Raw genomic sequence first — 22000 nt, forward strand, 5'->3', positions numbered from 1 at the left:
TCGAACATTGCAAAAAAATTGTGAATAGTTTATGGCAATAACTTCCCAGAACTTTGAGACTAGCATGCCAGAACAGCTAAGATTTAGATGATGTTGTAAAGTTTCCCATTGTTTCAATGAACAGATAATCAAATTTAAATGTGCTGGAATGCAACTCTTACTTTGTGATTCATGTTTCAGATATAGTTAACCGATCTTCTCTTTTTTCTATGACAATGTTCATGTAACATTGGGAAAAATATAATGGAGTTTTAATCAATTTTATTTTCTATATGCATTAACTGTCATAATACACGATTATTTTCCTCAACATGTGTTAGTCTCAATGACTTGTCATGGCCAATTAGGTATCTATGATAGGGTGATTAAGCCCATCTGAAAAGTTTGTATGCTTGTCAGACTGATTTGAACCTCTAATCAATAGGTTGAAGGTTCAGATCCCACTATGGCTATGGATGTTTCTGATTGTTTTCAGGTGGGAGATAAATTTTACTGCCAAGTGTGAGATCACTACTTTGCACTGGAGACCCTGACTATGTAAAAATAAAAAAAAATCTATAATCCACTAATGGTTCTTATGTAGTATAGGTTTACAACCTTTAATGGGTAGGAGACAAAAGATGTCTGTGAACTGTGTGTATTCTCTGGTCTGTCTGATTGCCATGTGGGATGAGTAGAGTCTCTGGTTTCTGGTGGAAAAAGCCCAGCCACCTCCATGTGAGACCAACTAGCTAACCTTCAGCTGAAAAGTACTTATAAAGATTATTTAAGTCCTATATGAGATTCAGATCCAAGTGGAGGTCTATATTTATCTCCCCTCTAAAATCTCCTCTTTTCTCTTCAATGCACCCTATTCCTGCTACAGGTTTAAATTTGGAAGAAGGCAAGTTCAAAAGCTTTAAGTTAGCAGTCCTACCACTGGACTATCCATTGCCAGGCTAGTAACCTGACATGGAGAACACTAAATTACTTTTAAGCTAACAGAGAAAGGTATATGAAATGAATCTATGGAAAATGACCTTGGAATGAAAAAGGTAAAATGAAAATGGAAACGACAAAATATAATACACATAGCGAACTGGAATGTAAGATGAATGGCATATAAAGAAATAGAATTAGATTTAATATTAAACGAAAAAAATTTCCAAAAAGCAGTAATCACGAAAAAAAAAAAAAAAAACCACCTAAAAGGAGCCATGAAAAATAAAAATTTTAATGTAATTGTTGACTCAACTAATATATAGTGGAGTCAACAGAGACCAAAGAGCACAAACAGGTATTATGATCTTGATTCATAATTCCCTTTCAAAACATTTAATATATTATAAATTATGGAATAAAGGAATAACAGAAGCTAGAATAAAAATAAACTGAAGTTATTTAACAATAGTTAGTTTATATGCCCCAGAAGAAGGAAGAGAAGGTGATAATATTGAATTTCATAATCAATTACAAAATATATATAATAAAATAAATAAAAATGATTATGTAATATTAGCAGAAGACTTAAATACAAGAACTGGAAAAAACAAAAATTAATAATAATATAAGAATAAGCGGAGAACATATTCTAAAACAGGAATGGTAAAAAATTGATTGACTTTGTAGTTTATAACAATCTTAAAATAATGGATTCTTTCTATAAACATAAAGACATACATAAATATACTTGGGCAGCAAGACGATGGAAATCAATATTAGATTACTTTATCTTAAATGAAAAGATCAAAATTTTCTATAGATGTTAGAGTCCACAGAGGATATGAAATCAGTGGAGATCATTTCCTCATTAAAATAAAATTAAGATTACCACCTAAATGGCTACCAATAACAAGAACAGAAAGAAAAGTTAAAAAATTCTTTTATAAAACTAGTTATTAAATGACACAAATATACAATGACTATATGAACAAAGAATTAACTAATATTTAGATATAATAAATTTAGTTTAATCCTTTATCCAAGTGTGAGCAAACAAAGTTTGCACCTGAAAGTATCTTCAGGACTGGGTTAAGGTGGTACAACACCAGGGCAACTCGTTGCAAAGGTGGAGCAAGTTACCAACACTCCTATCTCAGTATCTCCTATAATGCAAAACACATCTCCTTGTGGATATGTCTAATGTTATGCATTAAGGGAAGGGCCACTACCCAGACTAGTTTCGACCTTTATTGAGGTCTCTTCAGTGGAAGCCAGGCCCAAGTGGAAATATCAGGTCATCTCTACCTATAGGAATTGCCAATTGGTGTGCCACCCTTTTTTTACCACCTTAACCCAGTCCTGAAGATACTTTCAGGTGCAAACTTTGTTTGCTCACACTTGGATAAAGGATTAAACTAAATTTATTATACTCTAACCAAGTGAAAAATAAACGTTCAACATCTTTCTCTAAATCCAGAGTAAATTATTAAAAAAGGGTGGCACACCAATTGGCAATTCCTATAGGTAGAGATGACCTGCTAATGCTTCTGCCTGATATTTCCACTTGGGCCTGGCTCCCACTGAAGAGACCTTTTTCAGCAGCCCTGAGAGAAAGCTCCATGTTCCAGTCCTTCTTCAAACCTGTTCCAGCGGATTCCAGCAACAGTTTAGGAGAACCGAAAAGAGAGCTCCGATTGAAGTCCTGCCTTGGTAAGATTCCTTTGTTCTTTTTGTGTTTTTTTTTTTTTTTAGGCCTATACACGGCATTCCGCTATTTTATAGGAATAGACTATCCTTGGAAAGTCTTCTTCCTTTCTTTCGTTAAATAATGTCTTCGGTTTTACCGAGGGTAAGAACCCTCGGGTTCGAAATAGATACTGGTCTTCACCAGAGGACGTTTGCGAGGGCTATTATTGACTGCATCGGGGCAGACAATATTTCCGGTTTCACCCCTTATGGGGGGGGGGGGAAGGTTTCAAGTTGTATGCAAATACGCTGCTACTAGAGAAAAACTTCTGAAAGGAGTCGAGTGCGAGGCAAAAATTTTTCAACCTTTTGTGGTAGGAAGCTTTGTCAAAAGAGTAAGAATAGATCGTTTTCCGCTTGAATACTTAGAAGAAGACAATGACATCATAACTAAAGTCTTCTCGAAATGGGGAGCTGTTCGAGATATCGAAGTTGGCATGGACGCTGAGATCCCACAATGGAAATCTGGTGAAGTCACCTTTTCCGTCATGATGAAGGCAACAATTCCGAATTTTGTCAGGATAGGATCGGCCAGGGTAATGGTGAGTTACCCGGGAGTAAAGAGGCAATGCTTTAGATGCGGCACCCTCACTCATCTAGGGGCCCAGTGCCCGAAGTTAATATGCAAGAACTGCCTAACAGCGGGCCATACAGTAGCACAGTGCCAGTCAGCATGCCTAAAATGCGGCACTAACGGCCATAAGGTGGACACCTGTCCAGACAGAAACCTGGCCGAAAAATTGGGAGGCAGTATTATGCCCAACATGGAAGCAACAGCCAAAAATGTCATTGGCGCAGAACAGAATGAGTTCCCTACCCTGAAGGCCGCTCATGAAGGAACAACAAGAAAGAATCATGCCGCCACGTCTGAAACACTGCCGAATACACCAATAGAGAAACCTACAAGCAGGAAAGACAAAAGGCAGAAAGAACCAGCCACCAAGCAAACCGCCACTACAAATGTAGCAACCGAAAATAACCAGCAGCACCAACAAAAAGGAACTATCACTGCAGTCACAATAGACGAAGACACGGAGGCAGTAGATATGGAAATCAACAATGCAGAAAGCACACAAAAGAGGCCAGCTAGCCCTGAAGAAGTAAATATAAAAAAACCAAAACCAGCTGAAGTTGGAAAAATAAAGTCAACTTCAGAACCCACAAAGTTCCCTCACGCAAAGGCCAATGCACCTATATTGCATCTCTTAAAAGATTTCCCAGAGGAGGAGGCGAGACTACGAAAAGCAATAGAAACATTCGGAGACATTCAACTGATACTCACAGGACAAAACGGGCCAAGAGTCGTCAGTGCAGAATGGAACGACGTGTTTGTCGATAACATAGATGAAATCACTCCTGAAAAGATCATTGGTCTTATCGATGCAGAGGACGACGTGGGACTAGCACTGCACAGAGGCCTCTACATGCTAAACCACGTCCGTGGAGACAAATTAGCAGATCTCATCATTAAAACCCACAACAATAGACAGCAGGAGGATTTAAACCTCGCCTAACAAGTCAGTCGACTCCTAGTATCGATCTGGCAGAGGGGGGGGGGTGGAAATCTGGTTTGTTTTTTCTTCTTTTTGTCCTCTTTCAGATTAGAATTTTTGTTGTAAAAAAGGTCTATGTCTATTCCACACAGGAGGGGGTATCCTGAGAACCTGGGCTGCGAAGGCTTACACCGAGGCGGTGCAGCTCCTTGTGGGCTGCATCACCCAGGCCAGGCTCTGCCCCCGCTCTTCTCAGTATTAAACTGGTCATTCCGGTTGAAATTTCAGAATTTTCCTAGTTTCTTACAAAGTGTTATATGTAATTTTAAAGGTTATTTACCAGTTCCTCTTTTTCATGTGGTGCTTCTTTCATTTGTTTTTCCCCACTTTCCTCAGGCAGACACCTGAAGAGGTGACTGACCGGGGAAAGCTGAAAAGAATGGATGGAGGGAGATAATGTCGGAGATCTGCTTGGTGCTGACATTTAAGTCAGGCCAAGTAGATCGACTGAGGCCTCTTTTAACTATCTACTGCTATCCACTCTATCTTTCTCCTCCTCTCTCACTATCAAGCTGACTCTCAGCACAACTTTTTTAAATCTAAAGAGGCCAGTGATGAAAGGCATGAACTCCCATTCGACCTCAATAAAGGTCAAAACTAGTCTGGGTAGTGGCCCTTCCCATAATGCATAACATTAGACATATCCGCAAGGAGATGTGTTTTGCATTATAGGAGATACTGGGACAGGAGTGTTGGTAGCTTGCTACACCTTTGCAACGAGTTGCCCTGGTGTTGTATCACCTTATCCCAGTCCTGAAGATACTTTCAGGCACAAACTTTGTTTGCTCACACTTGGATAAAGGATTAAACTAAATTTATTATACTCTAACCAAGTGAAAAATAAACTTTCAACATCGCTTCATTATGTAAAGGTGGCTTCTAAGAAAGGAGTTGCAAATTACAGATTAATTAATACCTAAGAATTGATGGTTAAAGGAAAAATCCAGAAATGGGTGGATAGGAATACAAAACTCTATGGTGGTAGCATGACTTTGTAAAAGGTAGGTTCTCCTTAGTAATTTACTCACAATATAGTGACAGCAGAATCAGATAAGAGAAATGGCTGAAAAAAAGATAAAAGGCATTTGAAAGATTAATGCGTGTAAAACTATTACAAAATTTGGAGCAAATTTTGGGAATGGATACGAGGCTGGAAGAATGGATAGGAAGATAGCTGACAGACAGACACCTAAGAGTGGTATATGTTGGAGTGGAATCTACAAGAATGAGAATTGACAAGTACCGCAAGGTTCTGTACTACACCCACTACACTTCAATATGTATACTGATGATATAGGGAAAGATTTAAGGAGGAAGGATATTCAGCTGTTTGCTGGTGATGCAAAATTGCAAAAGGCAATAGTTGAAAAAGGTGATACAAATGTCCTACAGGGTGATTTAAACAAAGTGGCAATGTGAGCAAGGGAAAATAGTTGTCAATTTCATGTTGCAAAATACCCTATGGGTTGAAAATGTTACATACTATGTATCATGTTGATGGTGTTGGAATGCAGGAAATTGATGAGGCTAGAGACTTAGGGATAATAATGGACAGAGAGTTGAAGCTAGAGGGCATATTGCAAAAGTTGGCAAAATAGCTCAAAGGATTACTTGTATGTTGAAAAACACAGCTAACAAATAAAGTCAAGTTAGGGAGATTATTATCCCTCTTTATAACACTATGATTCAGTTGCATCTTGAACTGTGCACAGATTTGGTCACATGGGTTTCTTGGGATTCAAAGACAAGTGATGACGAGAGAGAGAGAGAGAGAGAGAGAGTGTGTGGGAGGGGGATGCAAGTTTAGTTAATAGTTGGAAAAGTCAAGACATGATAGAAACTCATAAGTTTCTATAATTATACGTTGGCTCTATAAGGTTGACACAAAGAAAATTTTCAGTACATGATCAGCGTTCTCTCCAGAAATTTTTACCTAGTGGAATGAAGCATTAGCCGGGTGTACAAAAATTTTGAATCAGTTAAGAAAGACCCTTTTTCATAACAAATTAAAATAGTAATTTTATTAGAAATTACTTCAAACAAGGATAATATTTTATATAGTAATTATAACAAACAAGACTAGGATTTTTCTTATTTTCTCATTAAGTAATGAAAAACCTTGTAATGCTCACATCTTAAAATTCTATATTCTCTTCTTCTTAGAAGCCCAGTTGTCAGCAGCTTTTTCATAATTAACACGTTCGCTGCCACTCTACTTTGGCATAGTCTGTTCCCCTACGCCGAGCAGCTTTACTTCTTCAAGATCAGTACGATAATCTCGTTACCGGAGGTAAACGTCCTACGAGTATACTCGTAGTTGGCTTGTACAGAGCACATACGTTCTATGAGAATGCACAGTGTTCATGCTAGCCCCACAAGCCAAGGATTTTCACTTCTTCAAGGTCACTACAATAATCTCGTTCCCGGCGGTAAGCGTCCTACGAGTATACTCGTAGCTGGCTTGTGAAGCAGGTTTAGCCACTACGAGTATACTCGTAGTTGGCAGCGAACGTGTTAAAATGGATCTGGTCCCTCCAGTGAAATCAGCATCCGATTATTTAGAGTGCTCTGACTGATGTGATTCCTCATACAGGTTTTTATCCTTTTTTTAATGCAGAAAAACCCCTTTCACATTCAGTTGTGCTCACAGGTATGGCCAGTCCAACAGTAGCTAGTTTTTAAATTTAGAAAAGCCTCTTTGAGCTCAGATGCTGTTGATAATTTCATCAGTATTTGTCTTGGATCTAGATTTTTGTATGACTGTCCATTAATCATTAGATGCAACTGCCATTCTAGTTTAGTACTTTCATAGTTTAAAAATGCAGAACTTCCATTTCTAGAATAATAATCAAAAAGAATCTCAGAAGCCTCACGTTGATCATGACTTTCTGCATTGAAAAGCAGGAAATGATTGGCATATCTGGAAATCTTGCATCTAGGTGTTTAATAACTGTGCCTGTGTATTTATCATATATTGTAGTCTTAAACGTAATAACATTAGAATCTGAATAATCAATGTGAAGGTCTGACCATTCACCTGAAAGATGCCGATGAAGATATTGAAAATGACTGCCAGGAGTGTCTTTCAATTCCATGATGGATAATTTTCTGGCTTCCAAGACTGGCTCTATTTCAGTTAAGTCAACATCTTGCCTTTGCCATGATCTAGACAAGTTAGATAAATGCAGTAGCACATCTGAAAGCATTTCATTAGTGAAGCTACGAAATTTTATGTTCTGATATATTTACTTAAACCTTCAGTGTGATATCATTTCGTTCGGTGGCCTCTCTTTCCAATGCAGAAATTTCAAACATCAAAATTATGTCTCTTTCGTAAAAGATATTCTTTACAACCGATACTGTTGTATTCGAGATCCCGATTTTTGTCTTCTTTCACGTACGGATTGGTATGTATCAAAGCGAATATCCGAAGCTCTTGAGATTAGCTTGCAATGCAAGAAACTGAGCTGGTCTCACGAGTATTGAGACTCTCCGGTTCGATTTCTCATCACTATTAATTAAAAAACGTCTTAAATTATTTTTCCATTCTTGCTCATTATTTAGCCATGTCAATTCACAACATTAATAAGCTGGGCGGTAATAAAACCAACCGGGCAGTTTGCCCATTCAAAAGGTCTTGGGGAGAACATAGATGATTGAGAGAGAGAGCCTGGAAGTTGTGTAAGAGTGTAGTTAGTAAAGGTGTGAGATCTAGAATTTTTGCTTCGTAAATGAGTGAAGTGGATTACCAGAATTAGTTGTGAGTGTCCTGACAGTGAATGAGTTTAAGGAGAGATATGACGGGTGTTGGGCAATATAAAAGTTAATCTCCCACAATAAGACTTCTGACACTAAGGAGATATCCTCCATATAATAATAATAATATAATAATAGTTTTCCAATGCATGTAACATATCAAGATATATCACAAGTAGAGAGACAAAAAAAAACCCTCATTGCTTGTCACGTATGGAATTCACTTACAATAATCCTGTATAGTCACAATTAATCATGATAAGTGGACCCAATTGAACACTTATTTATTTATTTATTTTTTTTTTTGTATGATTTTCTTCTAGATATGATGGTGTGGAAATGTCACAAAAAGTTGATCAACAACAAAAAAAAAGCTTCTGCTGTATAGTTCTTCGAAGCAATATGGTGTGAGATTATGGTCAATATGACAAAATATATAGTCAGAGGATTCCAGGGATGATCTGGAAGCATGCATCAACAAATTAGTATGAGTGCAAATTAAGCAGTATCAGATTGCATACCCAAGGTCAGGATTAACGAACCAGGAGTTAGATGGATGAGTAGTATCCACTTCATGCTTAATTATTATTAAGAATGAAGTGAAAAAAAAAAAAGAAAATGTTGTTGAGAATATATAAGGAGAAAAGTCACCAGCATTTAAATTTCAATTGAAATTAAATTGAAACTGAAAAAAATAAGTTGAGCAGGTCACAGGAAATCCCAGAGTTCTTTCATATTACATAGCAAGTAAGAGGAAGAATGACTATGGAATGATAACCATAATGAGTGCTGATGGTAGCAACATGACAGAAGCAGACAAAATAGTTGAGTTAGTGAGCAGCAACTTTGCAAGGGTAATATCATCCAAGTGAGGTTATTGCTGTGACGTGACAAAGTGACAAATGTGACATATGCGCACAAGTACCTGATGTGCAAACAGAGGAGGATGAACTGGAAATTCTTAAGGTAGTACAGAATTTTCAATGTGAAGATGGCCGTGAGTTTAGATGGGATAACAGCTTTTTTTTTTTTTTTTTTTTTTTTTTTTTATAAAAATGCACAAGGGAAGTGGCAATGCCTCTCACTAGGCTCTTAAATTTAAGTCTCAGCTCTGGCAGAGTTCCATGGGAGTGGTAAGAGAAAAATTACTTTCTTTGCATAAGAAAGGTTCTAATATTGCAGTAGCAAATTATAGACCAATTAGTATCTCAGGAGTGGTGGTGATAAATGTACTGGAAAAGTTGGTCAAAAAGAGGATTCAATAGTGGATGGATGAGAATAAGATACTCTACGAGGGACAATATGGCTTTGTGAAAGCATCGGTCATGACTTAGTAATTTAATAACTTGCTATAATAGCATGACAGCCAAGTTGGATAATGGGAATGGCTCCACTATGATACTGCTAGATTTAACAAAGGCATTTCACAGGATACCACATGGAACTCTATTGCACAAATTGGAAAAAATTAGGACGGATGCAAGAGTGGTTGATGGACAGATTTTATAAAGAAACATATGGATGAGCAGAATTCAGGAGAAAGCAGATGATCAATGGTGTACTGCAAGGGTGTACTTGAAGAGAAATATTCAGTGGTTTGCTAGTGATGCAAAATTGGATACAGTAACAGTTAATCAAGGCGATGTGGAGAGCTTGGAGGATAATTTATATAGGTTCTCAGTATGGGCAAAAGATAATGGGTTTCAGTTTAATGTGGAGAACTGCAGTTATGCATTTTTGGGATAAATCACTTACAAGCTGTGTGCTACATTCATGGAATTGTACTCCAGGAAGCAGATGAAGCTAGGGATTTGGTGGTGGTAGTAGACAGAGAGTTGAATTTTAGAGATTATTGCTAAGGTAGCTCATAAGATTACTTGACTATTGAAGAACACACATTAACATGCAAAGATAAGGAATTTGCTATTTTTCTTGATAAGGTCTTGCTATGTCCACATTTAGATTAGTGTGCTCAGTTCTAGTTTCTTGGGAATGAGAAAGTAGTGGAGCAGATCCAGAGGTGAGTGACCAAGATGGTGGGTGGTCTGCTCCCTATGAGGAAAGATTCAGAGTTTTGGGGTTGTAGAAGTTGGTTGACAGGCAAAAAAGAGGGCGATATGATAGAAACATTTAAGTTACTTAAAGGTTTTATAGAATTAATGCAGGGGAAGTGTTTCAGTGCTTGGCTAGAAGGAGCAAAACAACAGGTCTTCTGGAAGCAGAGTAAGAGTACAATTAGTAGAGGTTTAAGGACTAGATTTTTCATTTTTAGAGTGGTGAATGAATGGAATGGGTTGCCAGAGTTAAGATGCGAGTGCTTTGTCTGTTAATGAGCTCAAGGAGAGGTATGATAATATTGTGTGGATAGTCTGGGTTTCCCATAATGAGTATTCATCTCCATGGAAGTGCCCATACAATAATAATAATTCTTTTTTTTGGAACAGCAACACTTCTTGTTTAAAATTCTTTCATGCAAGTTTGCCATACTTTAGGATTAATTGCTTTGACACTTCCACTAACTGCTTAAATACACATTTGCCTTATGTTAGATTTATTAACTAGCTTTTGTTCCACATTCAATTTTATATGAATATGTAATCAGCTGATGTGAAACTGCTTTGCTAATACCTGAAAAAATATAGTCTATTTCTTTTTTTTTTTAATTAATGTTGGCAAACCTTGAAATATATTCAATTCCTAAAATCTATTTTCAAATCATTATTGATAATAATGCAAATGGAAGTACAAAATAATACCTTAGGTGGCGAATGTAAAGATTGTCCATTTGTCTGTACAGCTGTCACTGTATTTGGAGACTTATCCTCTTGTTGAATGGTTTGATACTGCTGGAGCTGTGTGGTTGTTATTTGAGGTGCTACTTGAATAAGGTTAGGTGCTTGAGTTGGCGACAACAACGGATGAGTCATTAACTAGTCAAAAATAATGCATTCATCAAAATGTGCCAGTGAAATTTATTAAAATAATCAGTAGTTAATTATACAACTTACTAATCAAAATGATAAAAAATAATATTTATTTGAAAGTAAAAAAAAAATGTACTTGATGGTATGTCCAGCACACCATTCTTTTTATGTTGTATAAGCAATGACTATGCAAGATCATGTTGGAGGGAGTCTCCAAGCAGCATACAGGGAGTGATGTCAAGGCCACACTTGGATTGGAGTCTGGGGACTCTCAGTGTGAGAGTTATGTGCACAAGTACCTCACTTCAGATGCTAAATCCCTGCTCTATAAGTTTTCTGTACCAACTCCACCAAGAAATAACCAAACAAATATTAGGGTCACTGCAGATGTAAAAAAATCTCCCAAAAAATAACCAAAAAAAAAAAAAAAAAAAAGAAAAAATACAACAAAAATAGCAAAAGATAACAAAAATATTCCCCCCCCCCCCTGAAAAAAAAACTAAAACAGCAAAATTACATCCAATAAAAAATACTTCTACATCCATTTTACCAGGACATCAGTACAAACATTAATGCTATATACCACTGCTTATAGGCATTGAAACCTGATCTGCTATTCCTATCCAAAGTTCAATGGGCTTCATAACTATGGAACTATGGTCCATCTCAGCAAACAGAACATCTTGCATGATGCCTTCTGTAAAAAATGGGAGGAATGTGCACTTTTGTTAATATGGACATTTCTTGAAAGGTTATCAAACTTGGAATTCCTACAAATCTATTCTAGTTCAAGATTTACCTACCTGACTTTATAGATTCCATTTGCTGTCTTGATTGCTCTCCTAATTCAGACAACCATGCAGCTCTTGTTGTTACTTATCTGTAAAAGTTGATTCCAACAGTCTAATTACTTAATGGTGATGTTATCTTCTTAAGAGACTTTCCAAGTACATATACACACACACACACACATTGGCTTCCCTTGTATAACTTCACAGATTAAGGTTGAAGGAAAGCCATATCATGATCTAACACAACAAGAATACCAGATGATGTTCATTATTCTTCCATTACTCTAGATCTTTTCCTTAATCAGCTCCACTTCCAAATATATATCACAAATGTCTGCTCTCCTCTTGGCAGTACCTTCCATACCCTAATCCACATATCCCTTTCTACAGATTGATCTCCTATGAGCCAACTTCAGTCTCGTAACCTATGGCACTATAATGGAGGTAAGAGGGATGAAATCCAGGATTTCTGCATCACTTTTCCATATGGGCATGTTTACTTTCAGTCCCTATTTCAATCACTAACCTCAAACTAAGCTCTGGTTTTCCAAAATATGCACCTTTGCAATCTAGGATAAAAATATAGCATACAATTCAAGGGCTTGAGTCAAAAACCTCAGTATCTCACTCAATCTACACCATAACCCAAAACAAGTATAAAAAATTATCATTCAAAAATAGACCTCATAAAGGGCCAAATACAACAAACTTGCTTCCTGGCAGTTGAGCCTTCTCCCTTACTAAGACTGTTGGACATAACTTTTGCCCTTCCTCATTTCCATCTCTTTGTCACATATTAATGTTACCATGGTAATATCAATGAAAGATAAAATAGATCTCTTGGCATCAGTCTTTTTCTCCAACTGTTGTCTAGACACCCAAGGCAAATTATCTCCTTCAATACCGAGAAATGCTCACATCATTCCTCCTCTTATATTTTGCTAGAAAGCCATCAGAAAAATCCTCATCAGTCTTGAGAGTAATAAGTCTCTTGCTCCAGATGTCATCCCCTCCAGTTGAATTCAAAGCTTGTGGTCCAGAATTAACGCTCATCCTGTACCGTATGCATAAACTGCCATATTCATCTGGAATCTAACAAACTCATTCATCCTTTCCCTAAAGAGGGAGATAAAAGGCAACAATCACACCATCATTTCAATGCTCTCACCTCAGTACTCTCAAAGTGATGAAGAACGTCATCAACAACTTACCTTCTTCCTTACACAGAAATCCATCAGTTAATTAGTGATCACAAATATGGATTCCATCTTTCTTATTCTACAGCAGACCTCCCTCACTTACTCATCTTTGGGCCTGCCAGGAAACATGGCAGGTCCAAAAATGGGTAATATGAGGTTTCTGAAAAATCTTTCCATGAGAGGCCATGGAAAGATTTTGAGAACCTCATGCAGTCACTCTTGATATTTCTATGGCATTTGATCATCAAGGCCCTCTCAATGAGCTAACATCTATGATCTCTCTTTTCCTGCCCTTTATGACACACAGAACACAGAGACTTCCTCCAGTCACTTTCTCATAGTTCTCGCTTAAGGGCAATGTACTGCTTAAATGGCCACAGCTGTTCCTCTGCTTTTCCTCTTATCATGTGAGAACTAGAGTCACTATTCAACATTCATACATAGTCCAATTGTAAACATATCAAACTGCCTCTCATCTTCTTCCCTCATTCCATCTACTTCTGTTATTTGGAACAGCATTCCCTATACTGTTTTTCCCAATGACTACAACTCCCAGCTTTTCAAAAAAAAAAAAACAAAAAAAAAAAACCTATTAATAGATTCTTTCTTTCTCTTTAACTACATAACACTACTGTGTCATAGGTCTTGTGACATATCATGTATGGGAGCAATATGAAAAAAAAAATCAAAAGATTCAACACAAGTAATAGGATATAAATGGACATGTTGCGCTAGTGTCATTAGTGAATGTGACTGTCGTGTTGAGTTGTGCTGGAAAACGTGTTTTTAAATTAAAGTATAGTGTGCCTTTTTGTCTCAAATTGTGCTACAGTTGTGCTTTGGTTGGATACAATTGTCCTTCAGTGGTGTTATTGTTTGGAATTCTGCTATATATATTGTGTTTTCGCTGCTGTTTGTTTCACTATTTCAGCAACTAAAGATGTTTCACTATTTCAGCATCCAAAAAGAAACGTACGTCAGCAGCTCGCTGAACTTCTCTACGTTGGATTTTTTGCAGTGGCTCTGCGTTGGATTTTTCACAGTGGATGTGTTGTGGAAACTGTTATATGTATGCGCCGAGGAATCTGAAGGATCTATGAACTGTTTGGCTAAATGAGAAGAATGAAAATGGCGACGTATGTGAGAAGTGTCGGGATGGGCTGGAGCGATTAGGCATGGAAGCAGATGTCTGGACTGTAGCGGATGAACTTCAGCAGGAGTTCGGGAAAATGAAAAGTGACCATCTTTTGCAAGAGGAATTGGAAGTGCTCAGTAACAGGGTTCTGGAAATTAAAACCGAGTTAAATCTCTATGGGTTGCATAGAGAAATTAGGACTATGGAGATTACTCTAGCTGAAGTAACTAGAACAGGATTAAGTATGGGAGAGTCATTGGTGATTGATGAAGAAATAAATAATATAGGAGTGATTGGGAGTCAACAGAATGAAAGCACAAGAGGTCTAGAAGAAATGAGATGTTGTGAGAGTGAGTAAGTAAAAGAGCGTTGAGTAATGAAACTGGGAGAGTCATGCTGAATAGCATAGAAAATGAGGCCATGAGTGACTCTTGTTTGGACTTGAATGAAGTTATGAGTGGTAAAATATATGGTGATCCTATGATTAAGAGTATGGAGAGCGGTATGCCTGAGGAGTGCTTGGCTGGTGGAACAACAGAGAGAGAGAGTAGCTTCAGAAATAAAGAGAGAGGCATGATGCAGAAAAGATGATAGTTATGGTGACCTGAGTGATAGTATAAATCGGGTAGCAAAAGATTTAAGAACATTGTTAGATATTGCGAAGAAGAAGAAAAGTGTCAATGGGAGGATCGTGTGTGTGTGTGCTGCTGCCTCGTTTCGACAAATATGAGTTAAGTAGACGAATGAATGATATGATTTCAAGAATGTGCAAAAAATTAGGTCTGGAATTTGTTGATGTTTGGAGTTTGTTTGAAGGCAAAAGACAGCTGTATGCAAGAGAAGGGTTGCATCTGAACATGGAAGGTCATAAGCCATTGAAGAAGTTACTGTTTTCTGAACAAGTTGAAGTAATTGGGCAGGGAAACTAAAATCGAAAAGGTAGAGTGTAAGAGGGACAAACTTAAGCAGTGATTGTATAATTGTTGATCCTTATTCACAGAATAAATTGCAGAATAGAGGGAATAAAAATTGGCATGGGACTACTGAAATTGGTGACATGTACAGTGGTACTTTGGATTGAGAGTAACTTGGTCTGCGAGTGTTTCGCAAGACAAGCAAAATTTTTTAATAAATTTTAACTTGATAAATGAGCGACGTCTTGCAATATGAGTACTGTATTACTACGCTTTGTCTGCCGAGCGTCATGTGATCACAAGCCACTCAGGATTGTGATCCGGATGTGGGTAATCGTCTCGCATGCACAGTCTCGATCGGCATACCTCATTCGTATAGTCAACATTCATGCTAGCGTTGTGACCATGTGTGTGCGCGCGCAAAGCATTTTTTTTATTTTGTGTCCAAATGTAGTGACTGTTCTTTATTAAATGTACTATGACAATGGCCCCAATGAAGAAAAGGGTAGGCGGTAAGAAGAAGGAGATGATTATGGTGGAAGTTAAGAAGGAAATCATCGGGAAACACGAACAAGGTATGCAAGTGGCTGCCATGGGAAGATTTTTTAAGAAGTCTACATCTAAGAAGTCTAGGGAGGTGTGTAAAATGTGGGAAACAGTGCAAAATTTTGTAGAAAAGCACCACCCGAGTAAGGCTGTGGAGTGCGAGCGATGAATCTGTTTAACGACAATGCAATGTCATATTTCCGTGAAATCCTCAAAAGGAGGCAAAAGCAAGTGTCATTGGATAGGTTCCTTATTAAAGCCACACAAAAAAAAAAGAAAAAGAGTCAACAGATAGCAGTGATTCCGTTAGTAACAATGAAAGTCGTCCTACCCAATACAATTACTGTAATTTGTAATGTAATTAATAAATTCGATTACTTTATGTATTTTGTATTAATCATTTTTATATGAATATTTTTGAGTTTTGGAATGAATCCGAGTTTCTATTATTTCTTATGGGGAAATTCGCTTTGATATACGAGTGCTTTGGATTACGAGCACATTTCCGGAACGAATTGTGCTCGCAAACCAAGGTACCACTGTATATCAGTTCTAAAGCTGGTACAAGAAGCTGGTGCAAAAAGCATTCGAAATAAGAGGGAAGAATTTTTGGCATTAGTCAGTGCAATCTCACCAAAAGTTGTAGGCATTAGTGAAACTTGGCTGTCAGCAGAAGATGTAGTCACTGGAATTGAATGTGAACAGTATTTTCAGGGAGGACAGAGAATATAGAACAGGGAGGAGTACTGTTGATGATAGCTGATGAGCTGCAGCCAAAGAAAGGTAGTATATCAAGATGATAGACATGGGAATGATAGTACATTTGAGGCAGTCTGATGAGAAATTGTGACCATCGCAACCAAATATACAGTTGGTTGCTGCTACAGGCCAGTGGTTATATGGGGGTGATATTAAATTCATGCATGAGCAAATTAGTGCAACGAGTGCAGGGTTAGTGATTATTATGGGGGATTTTAATTATGGTGATATCAATTGGAAGGAGGAAATACCACATGGCAAAAAGGAAATGGAATTCATACATCTTCTATGAGATAATTACTTGAAACAGCACATAACTGAAGGGAGGGACACGTGGTGTGAGAGCGTTGGACCTGGTCATTGGTTCAGAGGATATATGCATAAGTAAGGTGTCCTTGTTACTGCCAATTGGTGAGAGCGATCATGTGGAATTGACTTGGGAGGTTGCAAAATTTGTGGATTTCCCTCTTAAGAAGGGGTATATACGGAACTACAGGTTAGGCAATTATAACAAGCTTCAGAGTGAGCTTGCAGCAGTCCCATGGCAGAACATATTGCAGGGGAAAGATGTTAGCAGTGCATGGGATAAAATCAGCAGGTATCCGAGGAAGGCAATATCAGATTGTGTCCCCATGGTCAGGAAGACAAACAAGCTAGGCATTAGATGGATGAGTAGTAGTAGCAAGCGTGATCTGCAAAAAAAGAAAATGTTACGGAGAATTTACAAGGAGAAAGGCAATCAGTACAAGGCTCAAGCTAGGAAGGTTACCAGCATAGTAAGAAAAGCTAAATCAGATTATGAGAAGACTTTAGCCAAGAAGATCAAGAGTAATCCCAAAGAGTTCTTCCGCTATGTGGAAAGTAAAAGGAAGAATGACTTTGGAAGGATAACCTTAGTGGGTGCTGATGGTATCGAGGTGACCAATTCGGATGTAATAGTAGAGTTACTGAGTGATCACTTTTCAAACATCTATCACCCAAGTGAGAATATCTCTGCACCTGTAGCAATAATTAATGTGAGAATTGAAGTTAAGAAATCAGAGGTACTTAATATATTGCAAAATTTAAATGAGAACACCACTGTAGGTTTAGATGGAATATCAGCTTGGGTGCGTGAATGTGCAAAGGAATTGTCAACGCCTCTTACTTGGTTATTTAACTTAAGTTTGAACTCGTGTATGGTCCCTAGGGAGTGGAAGGAAGACAAAGTAGTTCCTTTGCATAAGGGTGGCTCTAAAACTGCGGTAGTTAATTACAGACCAATCACATCTCGGGAGTGGTGGTAAAAGTATTGGAAAAGTTGGTTAAAGACAAAATTCAAGAATGGATGGATCAGGACACGATACTCTATATGGGCCAATATGGTTTTGTTAGAGGTCGATCCTGCCTAAGCAATTTATTAGCTTTTTATAATAGAATGACATCTAAGTTGGACAAAGGAAATGGCTACACAGTGGTACTTCTGGATTTTGCTAAGGCTTTTGACAGGATACCCCATAGAACACTGTTGTGCAAATTGGAGCAGATGGGGATGGATACTAAACTGGTGATATGGATAAGAGAATGGCTCAGGGAGAGATACCAGAAGGTGGTGTACGGAGAAGCAGAGTCCAAGATGAGGCAGGTGACCAGGTGTGCCTCAGGGCTCTGTGCTTGGGCCATTGTTGTTTAATTTGTACACAAATGATATAGGAAATGGCTTAAAGGGAGATATTCAGTTGTTTGCTGATAATGCAAAGTTGGGTAGTGCAATAAAAAATCAAGCTGATGTTGAGAGTTTGCAGGATGATTTAAATAAGCTGGTAAAATGGGCAAAAGGAATTGGATGTCAGTTCAATGTAGAAAAGTGTAAAGTTATGCATTTTGGGATTAAAAGATAACCAGATGTGTACTACATTGATGGAACGGTACTCCAAGAGACTGATGAGGCTAGGGAGATGAAGTTCAGGAGACACATTGCTAAGGTGTCCAAGATTGCACATAGGATTACTTAGTTATTGAGGAACACACTAACATCCAAAGATAAAGAAGTTATTATTCCCCTTTATAAAGCGTTGATACTTCCACATTTAGATTACTGTGCTCAGGTCTAGTCACCTGGATTCCTTGGAGATGAGGAGGCTGTGGAAAAGGTTCAGAGGAGAGTGACTAAGTTGGTGAGTGATGTAAAAAATGCTTCCTACATTGATAGATTGAGAACTTGTGGACTGCAGAGGGGATATGATAGAAACATTTAAATTACTAAAAGGTTTTTATAAGATTGATGCAGGGGAAATGTTTCAGCTGTGTGATAGTGATGGAAGAACAAGAGATCATCCCTGGAAATTAAGGAAAAGTGTGGTTAACAAGAATGTGAGAACGAGGTTTTTCGCCTGGAGGGTGGTGAATGAGTGGAATGCATTGCCAGACTCAGTTGCGAGTTCTTTGTCTGTAAATTAATTCAAGAAGAGATACGATAGATATTGTTTTTTTAGTTTGGGTCTCCTGCGATGAGTCTACTGACTCCATGGAGATACCCGTAAAAATAATAATAATAAAATTGGCTGTGAACGAATAACCCATACACAGAGCTGACTATAATGGACAAATACTTCAAACCCAATATACCTTGCAGATCCTGGCTTATTTTAACAACAGATGAGGTACCTTTTGGTAATCACGGTATAGTGGATATGTTGTTTAGAGGGATGAAGGCAACTTTTACGTTGTACTGTTTCTAGATCTTGTTATTTTGGCAGTCAAATTTTTTATAGAGTGACAGAGTCTCTGAACAATTTTCTTAACTACTATCAAAAGCAACTGTATTCTTGTTTTAATGTGTTAATAGCTGTTTTTGCATTGTATCTTTTTAATTAAGATATCCTTTAGGCTGATGTGGATCTCAGTGGATAGTGCTTCTACTCTCCAACAAAAAGATACCCCCCCCCCCCCCCACCCCCCCCCCCCCCCACCCCCCCCCCCCCCCACCCCCCCCCCCCCCCACCCCCCCCCCCCCCCACCCCCCCCCCCCCCCACCCCCCCCCCCCCCCACCCCCCCCCCCCCCCACCCCCCCCCCCCCCCACCCCCCCCCCCCCCCACCCCCCCCCCCCCCCACCCCCCCCCCCCCCCACCCCCCCCCCCCCCCACCCCCCCCCCCCCCCACCCCCCCCCCCCCCCACCCCCCCCCCCCCCCACCCCCCCCCCCCCCCACCCCCCCCCCCCCCCACCCCCCCCCCCCCCCACCCCCCCCCCCCCCCACCCCCCCCCCCCCCCACCCCCCCCCCCCCCCACCCCCCCCCCCCCCCACCCCCCCCCCCCCCCACCCCCCCCCCCCCCCACCCCCCCCCCCCCCCACCCCCCCCCCCCCCCACCCCCCCCCCCCCCCACCCCCCCCCCCCCCCACCCCCCCCCCCCCCCACCCCCCCCCCCCCCCACCATAGCACTTCACAGAATAAACAACACCAAAAGAAAAAATATTGGAGTAATATAATCCAAATATGGTCAAAGGAAGTGCTTATAAAAGATAATAACTTCTTTATCCCTACTTCTCATTTATGTTTTTCAACATCTAAGCGATTTTTGTGATATTTTGTCCACTCAGTAATATTCTTCAAACTTCATGCATAACTACAGAATAACACATATGCCACAGTAAATAACTTTTTTTATTATGTAAATATTTCGTCTTATGTATCATAAGATATCATCAGTACAATTATCGAAGAACAATAGCAATTGAATTCAAAAAACAGTAGTGCACATTGGAATAGGGATTCCAATCCCTATAGGTATACAGTCGTATACCTATAGGGATTCCAATATAAGTATACATGTTCATGGATTAAACCTAATGGGCTGAAAAAATATCAACTCATTGCTACCTATAAACCCTCAACCAAATTCACAACTTGCTACCTTCTCCAAAATACAAACTCTCACCAATGATGCTACCTGGCATATATGAAGTACCATGTTCATGCAACTTGTCTTACTATGAACAAATAGGAAGATCTATAAATAAATGTATTTCTGAAAAAGACTACATCTGTCTCATCAAACCTCACAAATCTGGCCCTGCATAATGGAACTGAAAACACTAACCACAGGATCCAATGACAAAAAGCTGCTACACAGATCCAAATATAAAGAAAGTGCTGAAGCCATACTTCATAGACCTAATCTTGATCAGAATGACTGTCTTAGTATTCCAAAAGTTTGGGAAATTGTTATCCTTAATTGTATTAAATAAATTTATCTGTTATATTTTAATTTAATTGGATTAGTTTTAATTTCAGCCCATTAGGCTTAATCTATGAACACACGACTGTATACACAGAGGGATTCCAATTTTAAAAAGTGTGCTACTGTTTTTTTGAATTCATTTTCTATTGTTCGAAAATTGTATTGATATGATACATAAAATGAAATATTTACATAATAAAAAGGTTATTTATTTACTGTGGCATATATGTTATTCTATAGTTATGGATACTCCACAGGTTACACTATTTAAGAAAAACTTCATGCATTCCATCTGTGTCACACATCTTGTATTCTCTTCAAGCCAGAGTGCACTTTAGAACATCAAACTGGCAAACAATATCCTTTGATCACAATATAAGTTCATTCAAATGCTTCAACAGGATTTCTCTCTACATGGGTTTCATTTATAATTTGGCTAATGCTAAGGTGCTTCTGCAACTTAGCATTATAAACAAAAAAAGTGGATGTTTCCCTTAAAATCACCCTCAATATCATTACATTACAAATGATAAGTAGAGATCATATATAGGCAAAAAGTCGGAAGAGTTTTAAAAAAAAAGAAAAAATGTGCTATTTTTGAAAAATCATGACAAAAATTAAGTTAAAGAGAGATGGTAAATCCCGTATTATTCTACAGCCGGGTACGAAACTCGGATCGAAATCCATCGTAATCCTAGAGTTTCATGCCGAAAAAACTATCAGCGAGCCCAGTGTAAGTAATCACTTGGGTAGTACAACACCAGGGCAACTCGGAGCAAAGGTGGAGCAAGCGCCATCACTGTCCTTAATATTCTCTCATAACGTAAAATGCAGCTCCTAGGAGATGTATTACTGTTTTACATTATGAGAAGAGGTCACTACCGAGACCGGTTTCAACCCTTTTTGAGGTCTCATCAGTGAGTAGGTAGACCTGGAATATCAAGGTTTTAAGTGAACCAAACTTACATATACCTCTACTAATGAACTGCTAAACTGGTGTACTTATATATTGTTATTACTACTATAAGAAGCCAAAAGGCTATTTTACCGGTGACATAAATTAAGTTTATGGGAGATGGTAAATCCCGTATTATTCTACAGCCGGGTACAAAACTCGGATCAAAATCCATCGTAATCCTAGAGTTTCATGCCGAAAAAACTATTGGCGAGCCCAAGTGATTACTTACACTTGGGCCCGCTGATAGTTTTTTCGACATGAAACTCTAGGATTACGATGGATTTCCATCCGAGTTTTTCTTACCCGGCTGTAGAATAATACGGGATTTACCATCTCCCTTAAACTTAATTTATGTCGCCAGTAAAATAGCATTTTGGCTTCTTATATCATGACAAAAATTTTGGAGATTACTGATGAAGCATTTGAAAAAAAAAAAAAAAAAAAAAGTTTGGTTTGGCTGTAACACTAATTATAGCTGAAGTAGATAAGGTTTATGAATCCAGAATATTAATGTATGATAACTGCATTTGCTTTCTGGTTGGCAGTGTATCTCTTTTGTGATATGATCTACCCCAG

General features: G+C 38.5%; 1 protein-coding gene across 4 annotated transcripts in view; it reads right to left on the bottom strand.

Annotated features, from left to right (window-relative positions):
• The window catches only part of pdm3 (POU-domain protein pdm3), a 442629-nt gene that overhangs the window by 180224 nt on the left and 240405 nt on the right, over positions 1 to 22000 (bottom strand). For all 4 annotated transcript variants that reach the window (XR_016548447.1, XR_016548448.1, XM_090394167.1 and 1 more), the window contains one exon: positions 10733 to 10906. Coding sequence is in view for 2 of the 4 variants with exons in the window: in XM_090394167.1 (XP_090250293.1) it covers positions 10733 to 10906 (174 nt within the window). In the remaining 2 variants the exon portion in view is untranslated. The remainder of the gene's footprint in view (positions 1 to 10732; positions 10907 to 22000) is intronic.

Source organism: Typopeltis vanoorti, chromosome 6 (genome assembly GCF_054136105.1).
Source record: "Typopeltis vanoorti isolate ZY-2024b chromosome 6, IOZ_Tvanoo_1.0, whole genome shotgun sequence".
Lineage (NCBI taxonomy): Eukaryota > Metazoa > Arthropoda > Arachnida > Uropygi > Thelyphonidae > Typopeltis > Typopeltis vanoorti.